Source organism: Triplophysa dalaica, chromosome 1 (genome assembly GCF_015846415.1).
Source record: "Triplophysa dalaica isolate WHDGS20190420 chromosome 1, ASM1584641v1, whole genome shotgun sequence".
In the NCBI taxonomy this organism is placed as follows: Eukaryota; Metazoa; Chordata; class Actinopteri; order Cypriniformes; family Nemacheilidae; genus Triplophysa; species Triplophysa dalaica.
The window spans coordinates 24497733-24515748 of NC_079542.1; the positions used below are offsets into that span (position 1 = coordinate 24497733).

Below are 18016 nucleotides of genomic sequence, written 5' to 3' on the forward strand. Positions count from 1 at the left end.
AATTCATCTCATGCATCATCAACATTCGTGTTGGCCTCTGCCCATTGGATGCGTGAGTGAAAGTTTATTTCTGGTGAGGTTACTTGTCCCCTTGGGATTCTGTATTCTCTGAGGTTTTTCCGGTCAGCAGCAGCATCAAAGTGCCTATGAGAGTAGAAGCCCAACTGGTGGCTGGGAGACCCACCTGCACAGGTAAGAGGCAAATAAATAAACACTGTCCACACACCGTACAGTAATAATAATATGTGGTGTGTGTGTGTGTACATACAAATCCTAGCAAGTTTCCCAAAGCAAAGTCCATGTATGATGAAAGAATGGCTGCACAGTGAAGAAAGAAAAATTAATAACTTAAAGAACACAAATAATGTTTTGTTGGTGCTTTACTCACCACTTGCTATAGATAAAAGTTGTGTTCTCCAATTTAAGATGAAAAAAGTCACCGCGGTCATAGAACCCAGAGCGCCATTAAACCCCGCAAGACCGGAGTACAAAAAGCCCCGCTGCACTGACACAGACAGACCTGAGAGGGGCGACAGAGATCGACAGCAAATGTTTTGCCAATATAAATGCGCTATTATTAACAAAAAAGCGGATTCAGTTCAAACTGATAGAGATACACTTATTGATCTAAATTAAGGAATTCCTGCTTCTTTCAGTCATGCATTCATTTGTCTGATATGTTATAGTTTAATTGACAAAGAGATATATGACATACAGTGTAGGCATTAGGCCTACTCCTGTTACTCTCTTTTGACAGAAATGCCCTGTTATCTGGTGTATATCAATGCATCTGGTTGTAACCTGTAGGTGGCAGTATATTTGTTATATACTGTAGCTGGCTAGTCTGTAGTTTCAAGCAAGCACCCGCCTACGTTTACCTAGAGGTTATTTTTATTGTATTACGTCTTCTCTCTAATGCACCCTCACTCCATATTTCCCTCTATTTTCCCGGTATACCCTTCTCTCTGTATTCAATAAACCCAACCCACACAGTCGACCGCAGACGTTTTTGTATTATTTTCTACGAATATTGGAGAATGGATTTAAACACTGTACTGTGGCCTAAATGTTACATGAAGTTGAGAGTCATTAGCTGACATGAAAAAATTAGCAAAAACAATTCTACGTGCTGAGAAAGACATTGGTCGTGACATAAAAATGGTCATAGAATGAATTTGTTACAATTATATTGAATTTATATTTTGCTGAAACCTTGTTGATAAGTCTAAACATAAAAAAATTGTCAGTCTTTGATAAAAAAATATAAAAAAGGGAAATAAACATGCATTATGGATGTGACAAAAGAAGGATGCGTTTTTGGGAGACAATAAACTTTGTAAGAATTCTGTAAAATAAAATGCACTATCCTGAAGCGATAAGAACCAATGAATGAAGAGGGATGCCTCTTCATAGAACATAAAACAGTTACTTTGTATTCATTTTCATGTGTCCATTTATGAGGAATATGTAGAGTTATGGATGTGACAATCCTGCAATCCCTGACTGCACTAAAAATAAAACAAATGCTTTACAAATTTGAAGAGAGAACCAACTGTTAAAATCTGTGCTGTTACCATATTAAAAACCGCTGGTAAAAACGATCTTGTTTCGTGGTCAGGTTGACATTTTCACTGAATTGCGAAGCTATGCGATTATCTCCGAAAACAGGCGACCTTCTGAAGGTATGCGGGGGGGGGGGGGCGAAACTAAAGCATGAGCACAAACATCATCGCATTAGTTAGCCCTGCATGTCTCTTGATTCACTATAAGTCCACGTCGTTCTCCTTATGCACGTACGTGCCAACAAAACACAACAAGACATTTGACTCAGATTCACTTACAGCGTGCAGTTCATGTCATGCATTTTTAGCGCTGGTACCGCTCCATCTATCGGTATCAAACAATCTCCAAATTCAGAGTTATATCCACCGTTTATATAACATTCCTCAACAAAATGCAGTGAACAAACAAACACAGCTAAATTTCGTTAACAAAGGAGCACATTGATGGGCGTGCTCTTTCTCCCACTCTCGGTTGTTGACGTGGCGGGCTTTTCCGGGAGAATTGTCCATTGAGGGACTAAGAAAAGTTCTCACGTAAGGGAATTTCATGTTCGAAAAAAACTTTTTTATATCTTTATTATATTTGCCTAATTATGCCATCTTGAAAAACAGTCTCGACAAGTCGATCCACGAACGATGAGATTCCATGAGATTCCAAGTCACCGTTCATCACTTAGCACAGCGTTCGTGGATCGACTTGTCGAGACTGTTTTTCAAGATGGCGTATATCTGTATACGCATAATGTACTTTCTTTATAAAGTATATTCTTATTAAACTGTTTGTACACTTACAAAGTTCTCAATGCTTCGGTTGGCATGTAAGGACCCTCATTATGCTACCGTGTTAGTGTGAGGCTATTTTGAGCCTTGTTAGTGGTATTAACTAGCGATTTAATTTTACTTACTTAGTGCCCCATATACTAGCGCTATACGGTAATCTGTTTTTTAAAGATAAAACTCTTTACATTCGATTTTCATGAAAACGCATCCCAGAGAACGATCTACTCGGTAATGATGTGTTAATTTTCACCGGAGTTGTCCTTTAAGGATAGTCAAAATTCTGTAAACATTTACCCACCCTATTGACTTTTCAAACCTGTATGACTGTATACTGTGTAAACTGTGTAAACTGTATAAACACGAAAGAGGGTTAGTAACAGAAAACCATTCGTCCACATTGACTTTTCTTCATACAATAGAAGTCAATCAGAACCATTGGTAAATGATGACAGAGATTTCGTTTTGGGGGTGAACTACGGTACTTTTAATCATGACTTGACTTATTTTGACATATTACACATTTTACACATAGCTTCCTGGAACATACTGCATTAGTTATGTGATTTTCTTTTCCGCGGGTTTTTCTTTAATTTCTTTCTGTTTTTTGGTGTTCCACAAGGTGAACTGGATATGGATTTGAGATGACACGGGCCTGCGACTTGCCGTAGAGCGCGCAAACCCAGAAGAGGTGGGGCTATATATATTAGCTAATACGTTTGCATTTTGAGTGACGTGTGACGTTAACTTAACGTCGATCTGCGCACGTCGTTACTTAAACGTGTGGCGGCGTATGATGTTAATTTAGCACCAGACGGTGCTTATTTAAAGCCCGGCGGCATTAAGATATCGGCGTTTTGATATTACATGGCGATCCAAAGCACGCGAATTGTGATACTGTTGGCTTTCGATACTGTACCGCATACGTGTTTATGTGTGGCCCAGACGTCAGTCTGCACAGCAGTTTACGCTGATGGCGTAACGTAAGGGGAGGCAGGTTCAGGTCGCTTGTACACGCCCCAATCTCTTGTCTCCTCCCCCACGTCAAATCAGGGACACAAAGGGAGGCGCAAAGAAAAGTGAAGAGCAGAGAGAAAACTGTCTCGCAAGGGAGCGATTGGCTGAAACAAGGATTTAAAGGAGCGATGCAAAGGAAAAGATGTGTTGCAAAATTATTGTTGCTGAATTTTTACTTTTCAAAACTTGATTTTTTTTCTCTCTGTGCTCTTTTGCAGATTCTTAAGTTTTACTTGCGAAGATGCATTTTTTGTTTAATAGCCTATTTTTATTTGCAAAACTTAGGTTTTGTTTGCAAATATTTATTTTCTGTTGCAAATATATATGATCCTATTTTGGCTCCATATTAACCCCTTCATCCCCGTGTCTGCCTGCAATTGGGTTCTCCTTGTCAAAACCGTGACATAAGATGGCAGTTATAGTTATTTCATACATACATATATAACTATATCTTCAGAGGATTGTGTTTTTATTACCTCAGAATGAGCTATTTCTATCAACATACACCGCAGGTCCCCTAACATGGATTCCATGTTTCGACAGTAGCCCTAAATGCACAAACTGCTCTACAGTGTTTGTTACATCCTTCGGCAAAGAAGCGAAGATGTTATGACATCTTAGTTCTGTTTCAGGTAATGTAGTGCTTTGAAAGGGAGGGGGGGGGGAGCTGTTGCAATTTGCAACCTCACCGCTAGATGCAGCATAATTTCATACACTTAATAATAATAATAAAAATAATAAAAATAAGTTATATTTTTGGTTAATTAGTTTGTAGGCTGGAGTCATAACAAGCAAAATCTGCTTACCCTCATCACTTTCTGTTTATGATCCAAAAACATAAACATCAGAACTGGAGAGAGAAATTTGTGTCTCTGCCTGAATAGAGCTCCAGAATGGATTTGTTTGGGAAATCTAGGAGGAAACTGAAATAACAATTCATGCTTAAAGATTACCATAAATCACACCATACTCCTTCTACTATCTTAAACAGTCTGCTGCCAGTTGGTTTGTTATACTAGCGCCACACTATATACAACAAATGCTAGTACATGAATGATACTAGCATGATCCCGAAATGGATCTAAGGTGATCACAGCAGTAATGTAAAAATTATGAATCAAAACAAAAGTAACAATCATGGTCTATCATGAGAGAAAAGCTAATTTTATTCCAAAGATCCCTGCTTGACCTTAGTGCTTCTATCGATACTGTAGACCATAAAATACTATTAGATCGTTTACACAATTATACCGGTATTCAGGGACAGGCACTACAATGGTTGAGATCTTACTTAACAGACAGATATCAATACATCCATTTAAATGGAAAATCGTCAAATCTCACGGAAGTAAAGTATGGATTACCTCAGGGATCTGTTATAGGACCCCTGCTTTTCTCCATATACATGCTGCCCCTTGGTAACATTATTAGAGAACATGGAATTAGCTTCCACTGTTATGCAGATGATACTCAGCTATACTGTATATCTCATCAAGACCAGATGATTCCTTCAAACTATCCAAACTGGCAGAGTGCATCGAAGACATAAAACTTTGGATGACTAGTAATTTCCATCTTTTAAACTCTAGCAAAACAGAAATATTACTTATAGCACCAAAAACACGTAAACAGAATATCTCAGATTATAACCTGCAAATTGAAGGCAGCACTGTTACTCCAACAAATACAGTTAAAGACCTAGGCGTTATATTAGACGGCAACCTGTCATTTAAAAATCACATCTCAAATATCACATAAACAGGCTTCTTCCACCTTAGAAATGTTGCCATATTACAAACTATTTTATGTGTCGCTGACGCAGAAAAGCTTATTCATGCATTTGTGACCTCAAGACTTGACTATTGTAATGCTGAACTTAGTGGTTGTCCTGTATCATCAATAAACAAACTACAGTTAGTTCAGAATGCAGCTGCCAGAGTTCTTACCAGGTCAAGAAAATATGATCACATAACCCCAGTTTTAGCATTGCTTCACTGGCTACCCATAAAGTATCGTATGATTTTTAAAATTCTTTAAATTACTTAAAAAGCTTTAAACGGTTTAGCCCCTACTTACTTAACTAAGCTTTTATCACATTACAAACCATCACGCTTTCTAAGATCTCAAAATCCCCCCAAAAAAAGATTTAGATCCCTAAATCCACCAAAGGGGGTCGTGCTTTCTCATACGTAGCGCCTAAACTCTGGAATAGCCTTCCTGATACTATTCGAGGGTCAGACACACTCTCCCAATTTAAATCTAGATTAAAGACACATATTTTCAGCCAAGCTTTCACTTAAATGCATAGTTAATAAACAGCAGCTACGCTAATTATTCTCTTTCTGCCTCCGCCTCGGGATGCCCATCCCGAGGTAGGAAGAAATTCCGCCAGGTCAAGATGATCGACATATGTCCATCCCCAACTAGAGATTGCCAGCTACAGCTGCAGACTGACTGACCATCCCAGCTCCATCTAAGGCCATTCCACCACCACCCAAGAGAAGTACGACCATCGGACCATCCCTGCTCAGACCACTCCATCCCCAACCAAGAGCAAAAACGGACTACTTGTCACATTAATGCTGAAGTAAAAATACTTGGTATTTAATGCTAAACTTACATCACGTGTCAGCAGTTTGAAGTTATAGCTGCATTCAGTGGCCCTGATTGGAGGTTCCTGGGTGGGTGTTTGTGGGGAGTGGGGGGGCTCGTTGGTTGTGGTTGGGGGGATTCATTTGTGGGGGCTGTGTGGGTCCGGTTTGGTCTTGTTTTGTGGTCGATGTCGGACAACAGAGGAATAAAGTTACAACGTGCAATTACTATTTTCCCTGGTTGTTCCTATGTTTTCTGGTGTCGATTATGGAGTGGGACCGGGTTGAACCTGCACGGTTTTCGGTAAGTGGGACTTTCTGGGTTACGGATGGTGGGCTCTCCCTCTTCCTCATGGATATTTTCTCGGTGGCTTTTGGTCCGGGTCACTGAGTGCAGCTATGACAAGTCAGAGAGGATCTGGCCCTCCCCGCTGAGCCTGGTTTCTCCCGAGATTTTTTTTCTCCATCAATCAATCATTGGAGTTTGGGTTCCTCGCCACAGCAGGGCAGTGTTGGCTTGCTCACCGGGAGAATGCATTTATTTATTTATTAATTAGATATTATTTGTTAGAGTGATCTTACTCGTTCTATATACACCATGCACTGTGCTGTGTTTTACCTTTTCTGTTTTTCCTGTTTGCCCCTGTAAAGCTCCTTTGGAACAATGCACATTGTGAAAAGCGCTATAGAAATAAACTTGAATTGAATCACTTTGAAGAAGTCATACAGTTGTGTTCAAAATTATTCAACCCCCACTGAAATTGATTGTTTTGGTCGGTTTGACATTGATTATGATCATTCAGTCATCCTGCTTAGAATTAAATCAAAGAGGCACGTGTAGGTCAGACAAATATAACATAACATTTATAATGAAATAACCACAAATGTCTTTTCTGAGCTCACATCATTATCAGTTTTATTCAACCCCCAAGTGACATTCAATCTTTGTACTTAGAACAACATCCTTTTACAGTTATAACAGCTTTTAAACGTGAAGCATAGCTTGACACAAGTGTCTTGGAGCGATCTACGGGTATCTTCACCCATTCATCATGGGCAAAAGCCTCCAGTTCAATCACATTCTTAGGCTTGCGCACTGCAACTGCTTTCTTTAAGTTCTACCAGAGGTTCTCAATCGGATTTAAGTCTGGTGACTGCGATGGCCACTTCAAAATGTTCCAGCCTTTAATCTGCAACCATGCTCTAGTGGACTTGGAGGTATGCTTGGGATCATTGTCCTGTTGAAAGGTCCAACGTCTTCCAAGCCTCAGGTTTGTGACGGACTGCATCACATTGTCATCAAATATCTCCTGGTACTGAAGAGAATTCATGGTACCTTGCACACGCTGAAGCTTCCCAGTACCTGCAGAAGCAAAATGCTTCACGGTAGGCAAGGTGTTCTTTTCTTCATAGGCCTTTTTCTTCCTCCTCCAAACATAGCGTTGATCCATGGGCCCAAACAGTTCTAATTTTGTTTCATCAGTCCACAGAACACTATCCCAAAACTTCTGTGGTTTGTCCACATGACTTTTGGCATACTGCAGTCGACTCTTCTTATTCTTTGGCGACAGCAAGGGGGTGCGCCTGGGAGTTCTGGCATGGAGGCCTTCATTACGCAGGGTGCGCCGTATTGTCTGAGCAGAAACTTCAGTACCCACATCTGACATATCTTTTCTCAGTTCCTCAGCAGTCACAAAGGGACTTTTCTCCACTCTACGCTTCAGGTAGCGCACAGCAGTCGAAGTCAGCATCTTCTTTCTGCCACGACCAGGTAGCGTTTCAACAGTGCCCTTTGCCTTGAATTTGCGAATGATGCTTCCTATGGTGTCTCTTGGTATGTTTAACATCTTTGCAATCTTCTTATAGCCATTGCCCTTCCTGTGAAGAGTAAGCACCTGTTCTCTTGTCTTCCTGGACCATTCTCTTGACCTCACCATGTGTGTAACCACACCAGTAAATGTCTAGAAGGAGCTGAGTATCACAGTCATTTTAAAGCTGCCTAATTGGTGCTTATTAGGCTTTATTGCTGCTCCCTGATATCCACAGGTGTTTTCAATACCTGATTGAAAACACTTCATTGAACCTCTGTTCTTCAGAGTGGTAGTCTTTAAGGGGTTGAATAATTATGTCAATGAAGAATTCACAAAAGAAACATTTACTACTGTATTACAAAACTAATTGATGTCATTTTAGTTGCATATGGTTCTTTAAGAAGTCCTTGTAGGATTTCATTCTGAATACAATTACAAATGTACACTAAATTCCCTAAAACCATTTACAGCATTGGGGGTTGAATAATTTTCAACACAACTGTATATACAGTAGTAGCCTATATAGAGGTATGCAGTGAAAACCAGCAGACAGCACTACACTGGCCCATTCTTGATTATAAATAACCCTGAAAAACATTTACATAATCTTGTAAAGAGAGTCTGTGTTTCTCTAAGCCTTTGACATGGAAGAGGCAGATGTTATTTCATGCTACGCTTTCTGTCACGTATCCTAAAATTTGTACATATTTGTAGTTTGAGAGAAATTGTACACCAGAAAGAAGAGCGTGAACCATTGAAAAATGAAAGGAGAAAAGAAAGAGAGAGAGACAGACATTGATCAGAGAATTGGAATGTGTGCTGTATCGAATTTGTGAATACATCCTTATATTTTTGGTACAATTTTGTCACTAGAAGTGACCATATTCTCACCAAATTTTCTTTTGGAAACATTTAAATGACCTTCAATGTTCTGCTGATGAACAGACCGGAACAGTAAGGTATTGAATGAGTGAGACAAAATGAAGAGAGAGTTATTGAGAAAAAACTTGGTGTAGTCTGTTCGGTTTTGTAAAGGGCAGACAAGGCCACAGGTTCAGATAGGTTCAGTCTGACTCAACAAACTGAACTTTGAGAGTAAATTACAGCAACCATAAATATGTTTCAGTAGTTCACCACACACACACATACTGTACATCAAAGTCTAAAATAATATTTTGACTGTTGAATAGAACATTAAATGAGAGTATTAAAGTATGTGAGTTTTAATCAGTCTGCAGGGTAAAAAATGAAGGTTGTGGAAAACATAATAAGTGTGCGTGTGTGGTTGGATGAGGTCTCTTACATCAGACTCCCCTCCCCCTTGCAGTGTCTCTGTAGTCCCTTTGCATCTGCTATGACTCATATGTCTTGGTGTTGATGTGTTTCCAATAGAAAAAGAGAGAGTTTGTGAGTACTGTATATGCAGTCAGAGAAAGAAAAACAGACAGAGTAAAAACACTCCTAAGCTTAAATCACTATGAAATTAGAAAAGAAAATTATATTTTTTACACATTGTTACAGTATTCATTAAAAATGATTTATCTGTGCACATAATTTTTTTTTCATTGGAACTTGTCATCTTTAATATAAAACAACAAGCTTCACTTCCCCTCTCAACAACATCTCTTCATGACGTAATATTCAGAAGAGGGGTAGAATTCTACTGACTGTCTAATGGGTACCGGTGGTGTATCAGGAGGAGATCTTCACAACAGACTGCAAACTGGCATTCACATCTGCCTTCATTTTGTTAGCAACGCCCATCTTACAACGATCCAATTAATTAGTTAATCAATATTTTTTTCATTTTCACACTTATATTTGTAACAATACGGAAAAGAAGACAATAGCAGCTTTTTGCGACTGTAAGGCAACAAAATGGCAACAAAATTCTTTAGCAAACTTCACAAATATCAAGCCATGGGCACACAAAGGCCCTCCTAAAGAAAAGATTTACTGAGATGTCTCTTTTATAGCTAAATAAAAGTAATAATGTTTGACTTAAAGCAGTCGTGCAACGGTGTTTCATGAATTCTGACTTCTTTACAATGTTATACGTGTTATCTTCTCATGCTTAACATGGTCAACTTGTCAAAAAACGAGTTGGGCGTTTCTGTGCTCGATACACACACATATACAACTCTTTTGGAACAACTTTTCTTAGTCCCCACGCAGCCCCACATGGCCACACTACAGCAAGTAGCGCAGGAGAAGGAGCATGCGCAGACCTCACTTTCACTTGTAAGAATGAGAGAGAATAAGTTTGCAAAGTTCAGGTGTTTCTTTGTTCACTGCATTTGGGTGATGACTGTTATATAAACGGTGGATATAACGCTTGATTTGGAAATCCTTTGAAACTGATATACGGAGCCGTCCCAGCGCTAAAAGCCAGACATGTGGTGAGTGTAACTGATGTCTGTGTTTTGTTGACAATGGGTGCGCACGTGCTTTGGTTCAGCCTTTTTAAAGACTACAATGAACGGCTCGGTTGGACTACAACAAGCTTCTGCAGTAGTTATATCACGATGGCCAAATTTTACATAAACCCTGTCCCCTGGAACACGGATAGGGTATGGGCGGGACATCTCAGCACACACACAGTACACAGTAGACCAATCATAAAGACTTGCTCAGCTTGACCAATCAGAGTGTTTCGGAAGGAGGGACCTTATAGAACTGGGAACTCAACAGCCTGTTTTCTGAGAATCCAGATGACAGTGTAAAACACAGGTGAAATAAGTCATTTTTTGACAGAATGATTAGCACATCATAAACACAATAAATACTTAATAGGCCAAATAGAACCCCTTCAAACAATATCAAGATCAAATAATGTACTTTTGTACATCAGGCTGATGCTTTTAACACAGTGCTGTTAAATAGTTAAAAAACAATGGTGCAAACAAGCGTTGTGTGTTTCGGGACATTTTCTCAATGCGTGATGTGCGGGACAAGGGGTGAAAAGGGGTTTCTTTACAATTTACCTGCCACAGTGCCAATGACAGACCCGAGGAGGGAGTGGAAAGCCAAAACGGGCGAGAAAAGTAGAACAGCGACCATGATGAGCAATGATGACCCTATAGTCTGACAAGCAAAAATCTGCCCCACGCCCAGCACCGCCCCCTGCAGGAGCTGATGGGAACAAAAAATATCATGATTTGTCTGATTACACACTGACATTTGCTCTAAAAGTAACAATATTCACAAAATGCATTATTTGGTTAGACAGTTTGTATGTAAATGTGAATGCATGTCCATTTTCCCAAATACAAATTTGCTGAAAATCACTTTTAGGGGTACACTACAATATGTTACATATAGCCTGAAAGCTACAAGACATGAAAAAAAGCTTCAAAACCCATTCGGATTTATGTACTTTAAAGGCTAAGAAGCTGAAGGATGGTTCGGTTCAATTACAGACGGGCTCTGGGCTCAACTGTTTTTCCTATCCTGGGTAGCCCGGATGTTACCATGTGCATATTTAACTTGAATTTTTCGATCTGAATTTGAGCAGTCGAATTAGACATATGTTTTCTTTGAAAAGTATTAACTTGAAATTTGAGATCTGAATAAGAGCAATCAAATTTGATCAATCTGAATGTATTTTATCTGAAATTCTGTAAATTGTTTTTTTTGTATCTGAATTTGTGAGCATTAAATTCAGGTTTTTAAATTGGAAATCAAGAATTTTCATATTTAAATTTCATAGAGGTAAATTCGAAACAAATAAATTCAGATACATGGTTTCCAAAGAAAAATTATTCAAAATCAAGTATTCATAGGCTGTTAAATTTCAAAACATTATGTCTCTTATTTGCTTCCATACAGAACTGCCTGTAATCCCGGCCGACACAAAGATTTATCACAACTTCTCCATTCAACTGGGGTCATCCACCATCACAACCATCAACCTTGGAGTGGTGATCAATGATCAGTTTAACTTCACGGATCAGGTTGCCAGCACCACCCTGTCCTGTAGATTCATCCTCTACAATATTAGAAAAACTAGACCTTTCCTATCAGAGCATGCTACGCAAATCCTAGTCCAGGCTCTTGTTCTGTCCAGACTGGACTACTGCAATGCGTTACTGGCTGGACTTCCAGCTTGCACAACCAAACCTCTACAGATGATCCAGAATGCAGCAGCAAGAGTGGTCTTCAATGAATCGAAGAGAGCACATGTCAGTCCTCTCTTCATTAAGTTACATTGGCACCTTATAGCCGCTCGCATCAAATTCAAAGCTCTGCTCTTGGCCTACAAGATCACCACTGGTTCGGGACCCCCTTATCTGCACTCGCTAATGCAGAAGTATGTGCCTGCCAGATCCCTGCACTCTGATCTAATCTAACTTAGCTCTGTATACTGTGGAAGGCTATATGAGACCAGTCATTTTGCACTTATGCTTTTGTTGTCCTTATGTTGTCCCTATTGCTTCCATTGTTTACCAAATCTGTAAGTCGCTTTGGATAAAAGCGTCTTCTAAATGAATAATGTAAATAAAAACGGGAGAGAAAATAACCAAAAATACATCAGCAGCATATCTGTGCATGTTCTCCACAGAAACTTTGTACGTAAAAGCACAAAATACAAGTTGAAAAAAAGCACAAGTTGTATATAAAGACACAAGCTTTAGACAGTGCATAATAGTCAGTGGGTGTGGTGTGCCAAAGACACTGATATTTTAAGAAAACGCAAATATACTGCTTTTACATTTTCATTCAGCATCATTCAGTAATCACTCCTGTTTTTATTCTCTCACCTGTGACACATGCAGTTTGGTGTGGTTGGTGCTCTCTGGCGCTCCTGGTTGCAGAGCTGGATAGTTTGGAAAATATGGGTTAGAGGTGCCAGTACAGGCCAGATAGAGGAGGATGACCATGTTAAAAGGAAAGACACTGACTGGTAAGTCCCACCGGTCCAGAATTGGAGCCAAACCACTCCACAGAAATGTTCTGAGACAGGACAAGACAGGGCCTTTTAGTGTTTGGAAAGGTGTGTTTAGTGTTAATTCATGTGTGTTCGTTGAAGTATACAGGACAGACAGAAGTTAAACTTGATATGAGTTTGAAATATTTTCTTACGTTGTAGCTCCACCAATACAGACAGGCAGCAGTAGCCACCAATACCATTCACCAGCAGAGCTGAACACACCCATCAGCAAAGCCACAAGCATTCCATTAAAACCATGAAGGGCACTGGATACCTCCGCACTGAAGACACAAACACATATACAAACTCATCTCAATGTTTACAAAATATTGCGTTGTTTCAGCCCATGGTTAGGTCACAAACCCAAATGTTGGATTGAAGTAGCATACGTTCAAAAGTTATATGTGTGCATCTATATGTGAATTATCTTACTTTAGAACATCACAAATATATGAATATAGTTATAGCGAAGTGATGTCCCATCACATTGGATTAGTATGAAGCTGGAATAGCAATTAATGCTCATGTGGTGTATTGTTTTAGAGGCACATCTCTTTATTCTCATCTTTGTTTTAGTGGTTTTTACCATTCTGCTATTAATGCACATACTTGTTTTATGTTTATATGGACACTTTTGTTTTGATGCTTGTGCATGCCTTTAGAATTATTCATGCTGTTTGCATGCATTTGTGGATGTGTGGGTGTGCATCTCCTCACCAGTCCTGTCCCAGCATTACAGCTGTGAGGTTTGAGGTCAAGAGGCCGAGCATCCCCAGCAGAGTCTGCCAGGGGCTCTCAAGCAGTAACGCTGTCAAAATCAGAGCTCCACTCAGGGGGTTATTTACCAGAATCACTCGCGAAATCCCACGCAAACAACATTCAGCCAACTGCAGCGGGAAGAATTTATCTGAGGGAGTAAGAGAAAGAGAGAGAACGGTTAAAGCAGAGAGCAAAACATATACAAAGTAAATACAGCTGTGTACTAGATTGACACATTTTGTCACAGAACGGAAGGACAGAACCCAAGCGCAGGCAGCAATGAGGGGGTAAACAGAATATTTATTAGATAAAATAATAATCCCACGATGGGGCAAACAAGAAACTTAAACAAGACTCAAACATAAAACTTCCCTCGAGGGGGGCAAAACAACAAGGTCCAGGATAATCTAAATAATAAGTCCAAACACACGGGAAACATGAACAAGGCAATCCAAAACATAAAGAGGTCAGACAATGCACATAAGCAAATGTACAGCATACAATCTACAATGTACAGCATACAATGAACGAGCACAGGATAATGAACATGAGGATGTTTTAAAGGGAGACAGACAGAGGATAATTAACAAGGACCAAGTGATAGGGATGAACACTCAAGGAAAACTAACGAGGAAACGAGACGGCGGGAACAAAGACGCAGACCAGAGAGCGAGTATAGCAAGCCGAAAGGATCACTATCTCTCCCTCCACGAACAACCTAGGCTATGCCATGACTCCGCCCCAAGACCAAGAATAGACATGACATGATAGCGGAATCATGACATAAGCCCCCCCTTAAATGAACACCTCCAGGTGTTCATCAAGGTGAAGACTAACAAGACACAGACTTGGACAACGACAAGAGAAGGCAAAACATGGAAAACAGAATTAGGGGCAGACAAGACATAATAATGACAGGGTTGGGGTGAGATAATAAAAATAACAAACATGGGAGGGGGGTGGTGGAACAACAAAGTTCCTGGGGGGGTGCCCCATGGGGTTGGGATGGGGTGGGACAGTCCTAGGGACAGTTCTTGTCTGGGGTGGCGCTCGGGAGCGCGAAGGCCCGGGGTATTGACGGGGGAAGTCCAGGGGGAACAGGGGCAGGCCTTGACGCCGGCAGGAAGGCCGGCTGGAACATGGACTGGATCGCCGGCTGGAACACGGACTGGATCGCGGCCAGGAACACGGACTGGATCGATGGCTGGAACACGGACTGGATCACCGGCTGGAACACGGACTGGATCGCCGGACTCGGGGCCGCCGGACTCGGGACGGCCGCACTCGGGACCGCCGCACTTGGGACCGCCGCACTCGGGACCGCCGCACTCGGGACCGCCGCACTCGGGACCGCCGCACTCGGGACCGCCGCACTCGGGACCTCCTGCACTTGGACCACCGGAACTGGGATCCCCTGGGTCCGAGCCGCCCTCCGTTGCCTCTTCTTCTTCAGCCGAGCCACCCGCCTGGTGGTTGGCAGAAGGAACAAGGTGAATGGGGTGGACGGCTCGGGATTGGAGGCCTCGGACGAGGAACCCCGGGATTCCCGTCTCCCCCGCTTGCCAGTGAGACTGGGTGTTTGTGGAGAGGCTGCAGAGGCTGAAGGGAGGTGTGTGGCGGTGCCCATAACCAGGATCTGCAGAGGACCACTCTCAGGTATTGTGACCAGCGGAGAGGAGTAGCTTGTGCTCGATGAAGTCGTGGACTCTGATCGAGCCGCGGCTGTTAGCCACACGTTGTTGAAGTCCAACGGCTTCATCGCTCTCATCTCCGCTCGAGAGAGTGGGTCTCTGAGACCGGTGTTAAACAGCACCACCAGTTCCTCCTACCCGAAGACGCCTTGCTCAGCAATGTCGAGGAACCTCTCCACATTATCATTCACAGTCTCACTCCCCTGGCGAAGACAGCAGAGGCGACGGGCAAGGCCAGAACGGCTAGTGTCCATGGCTGCTGCCTGCTGGGTTTGTTTTGGCTCGTTCATTCTGTCATAGAACGGAAGGACAGAACCCAGGCGCAGGCAGCAAGGGGTAAACAGAATATTTATTAGATAAAATAATAATCCCACGATGGGGCAAACAAGAAACTAAAACAAGACTCAAACAGAAAACTTCCCTTGAGGGCGGCAAAACAACACGGTCCAGGATAATCTAAATAATGTCCAAACACACAGGAAACAGGAACAAGGCAATCCAAAACACAAAGAGATCAGACAATGCACATAAGCAAACGTATGTGTTCAATTTACGACGTTCAATGTACGGGGTACAATTTACGGGGTACAATTTACGGGGTACAATTTACGGGGTACGACTTACGGGGTACGACTTACGGGGTACGACTTACGGGGTACGACTTACGGGGTACGACTTACGGGGTACGACTTACGGGGTACGACTTACGGGGTACGACTTACGGGGTACGACTTACGGGGTACGACTTACGGGGTACGACTTACGGGGTACGACTTACGGCATACAGCATAAAATGAACGAGCACAGGACAATGAACACGAGGATGTTTTAAAGGGAGACAGACAGAGGATAATTAACAAGGACCAGGTGATAGGGATGAACACTTAAGGAAAGCTAACGAGGAAACAAGATGGCGGGAACAAAGACGCAGACCAGAGAGAGAGTATAGCAAGCCGAAAGGATCACTATCTCTCCCTCCACGCACAACCTTAGGCTATGGCATGACTCCGCCCCAAGACCAAGAATAGACATGATATGATAGCGGAATCGTGACACATTTTAATGCACTCATAAACCTCTGATGTAGGCCAACTATAATTCTTATAGGTGAAGTTTTTTCACACAGTGTTTTGTAACAATTATAGGGCCAATTGTACCAGTGGTTCTGGATTGAACCCAGGATATTAACTTTAATTTAAGAACAAATAAAGACTACTTTAGTGTAAAAAAATGTTTATAGCTTTCTATTGGATCAAATTAAAAATAAGTTACCTGGTTGCCAACTTAAAAACATATTAGTTAACGCAATGAATTTGATGGAAACTCATTGTTTCGACTAATATTAAATTAACTTATAATTTTAAGGCAACCAGGTCACTTATTTTTTAAGTTGAACCAACATTTCTTTTATAGTGTCTATACACTCATTTCACATAGTTCTTATACTTCATGACGTAGATATGTTGCTGTATGTTAAACAATCACAGGATTCAGCACAAAAAGTACTGATATACGTATTGATATGATATGGATAATGTGTGTTGTGTAGGGCTCTTACCCTGCATTTGAATGTGAAATTGTTGCATTTCTCCAGTGCAGTACAGCAGTGTTTTAATGACACGCTGTTTGAAGCCTCCGGGCTGCTGTGGGGATGTTTTGTCTGAAATCCACATATTGTTTTTTCACAACCAACCCGTACGGTATTTCAGCCTGAAGTCTGAGTATTTTAGCCTCACCAGTCTTCACTTCCACTGGCCTCTCCCCCTACTGTGACTCTCTCCCCAGCTGTATCCTGTCCTCCCTAACTTACCATGCTCTCTCTTCACATGTGTAGGTTAATATATCTCTGAAATGCTGGAGTAGAAATGGGCAAAGTTCACATGCACCATCTGGTCTCATCCTCTCAATCATTCACACTTCTGTTATTCTGTGAGTTTCTTCTATCTGCATTCATTCTAATTTGTGGTTCAGAATTGTAAAGTGAAAAACGGAATAGTTTTGATGAATAGTTTTGATATATTTATGGTTGTAATGTAATTCAGTATTTATATTAGGGATGTCACAATATAGAAGTATTAACAATAAAAATTAAAAACTATCAATATCTTTATCTTTATATATTGGAATAGTTATATTGGGACAGAAATCACATTCTGTCATAAAGTATTCATCCTGAGATTTCATATTATGCTTTATATCATTTCATTGTTTTCTTTATTTGTATTCTGTAGGTTAAGCAGTGTGCTTTAATCCCAGACTGGATCTATGTCCATATGTAATTTATTTTAATGAGTGGTCATTGCTAAAAGAGCGACTTACAAGTACGCCTCTTGGGGAGATCTGTTACATAATGAAAGAATGTTGCCAGAACAAAATGAGGTTTATTTTCAACATAAATGGAATCAATGGAAAGAACCATTTGTAGTCCAAGCAAGGCTTCAAGTGATATAAATCTTTACCGTTTAGAGCTCTGTGTGTGAGGTGCATGGCCAAGAGAGCGATGGAGAAAACAACAGAAACACACACACACATTAACAGATACGAAAAAATGATGTAGAAATACAAAATAAATTGTGATTGATAACAGTCTGACAGTTTTCTTGTTAGGCAGATATTAGATGCAAAATGCACAAAATCGTCGCAGCAAAAAATGCTAAAAAATAATATTATAAATAATATAATATAAAAATATTGGCTATAGATGAGACATTCAGTGTGAATGCAGTGTGTTTGTGTGTGGGTGTGTCTAATGTCAATGTCAAAAGGGACACTGTTATCTTATGCTTTGAGTGACATTCTCCTTGCATGTATAAAACTAGTCAATATTGGGCTCATTACAATCTCTCGCACTCTCTCTCTCTCTCACACACACCTCTGA

The 18016-nt window shown here is 40.9% G+C and overlaps 1 protein-coding gene across 1 annotated transcript; it reads right to left on the reverse strand.

Moving 5' to 3' along the window:
- Window position 1: 1 nt before the first annotated feature.
- si:dkey-183c6.7 (urea transporter 1) lies at window positions 2–16906 on the reverse strand. The gene is made up of 8 exons (XM_056754583.1): window positions 16697–16906; window positions 13406–13595; window positions 12841–12969; window positions 12519–12711; window positions 10743–10890; window positions 389–520; window positions 269–318; window positions 2–184 (listed from the first exon to the last, which is right to left on the reverse strand). The coding sequence occupies exons 1-8, from the start codon at window positions 16809–16811 to the stop codon at window positions 80–82; spliced, it is 1062 nt and encodes a 353-aa protein (XP_056610561.1). The 5' UTR covers window positions 16812–16906; the 3' UTR covers window positions 2–79.
- Window positions 16907–18016: the final 1110 nt, after the last annotated feature.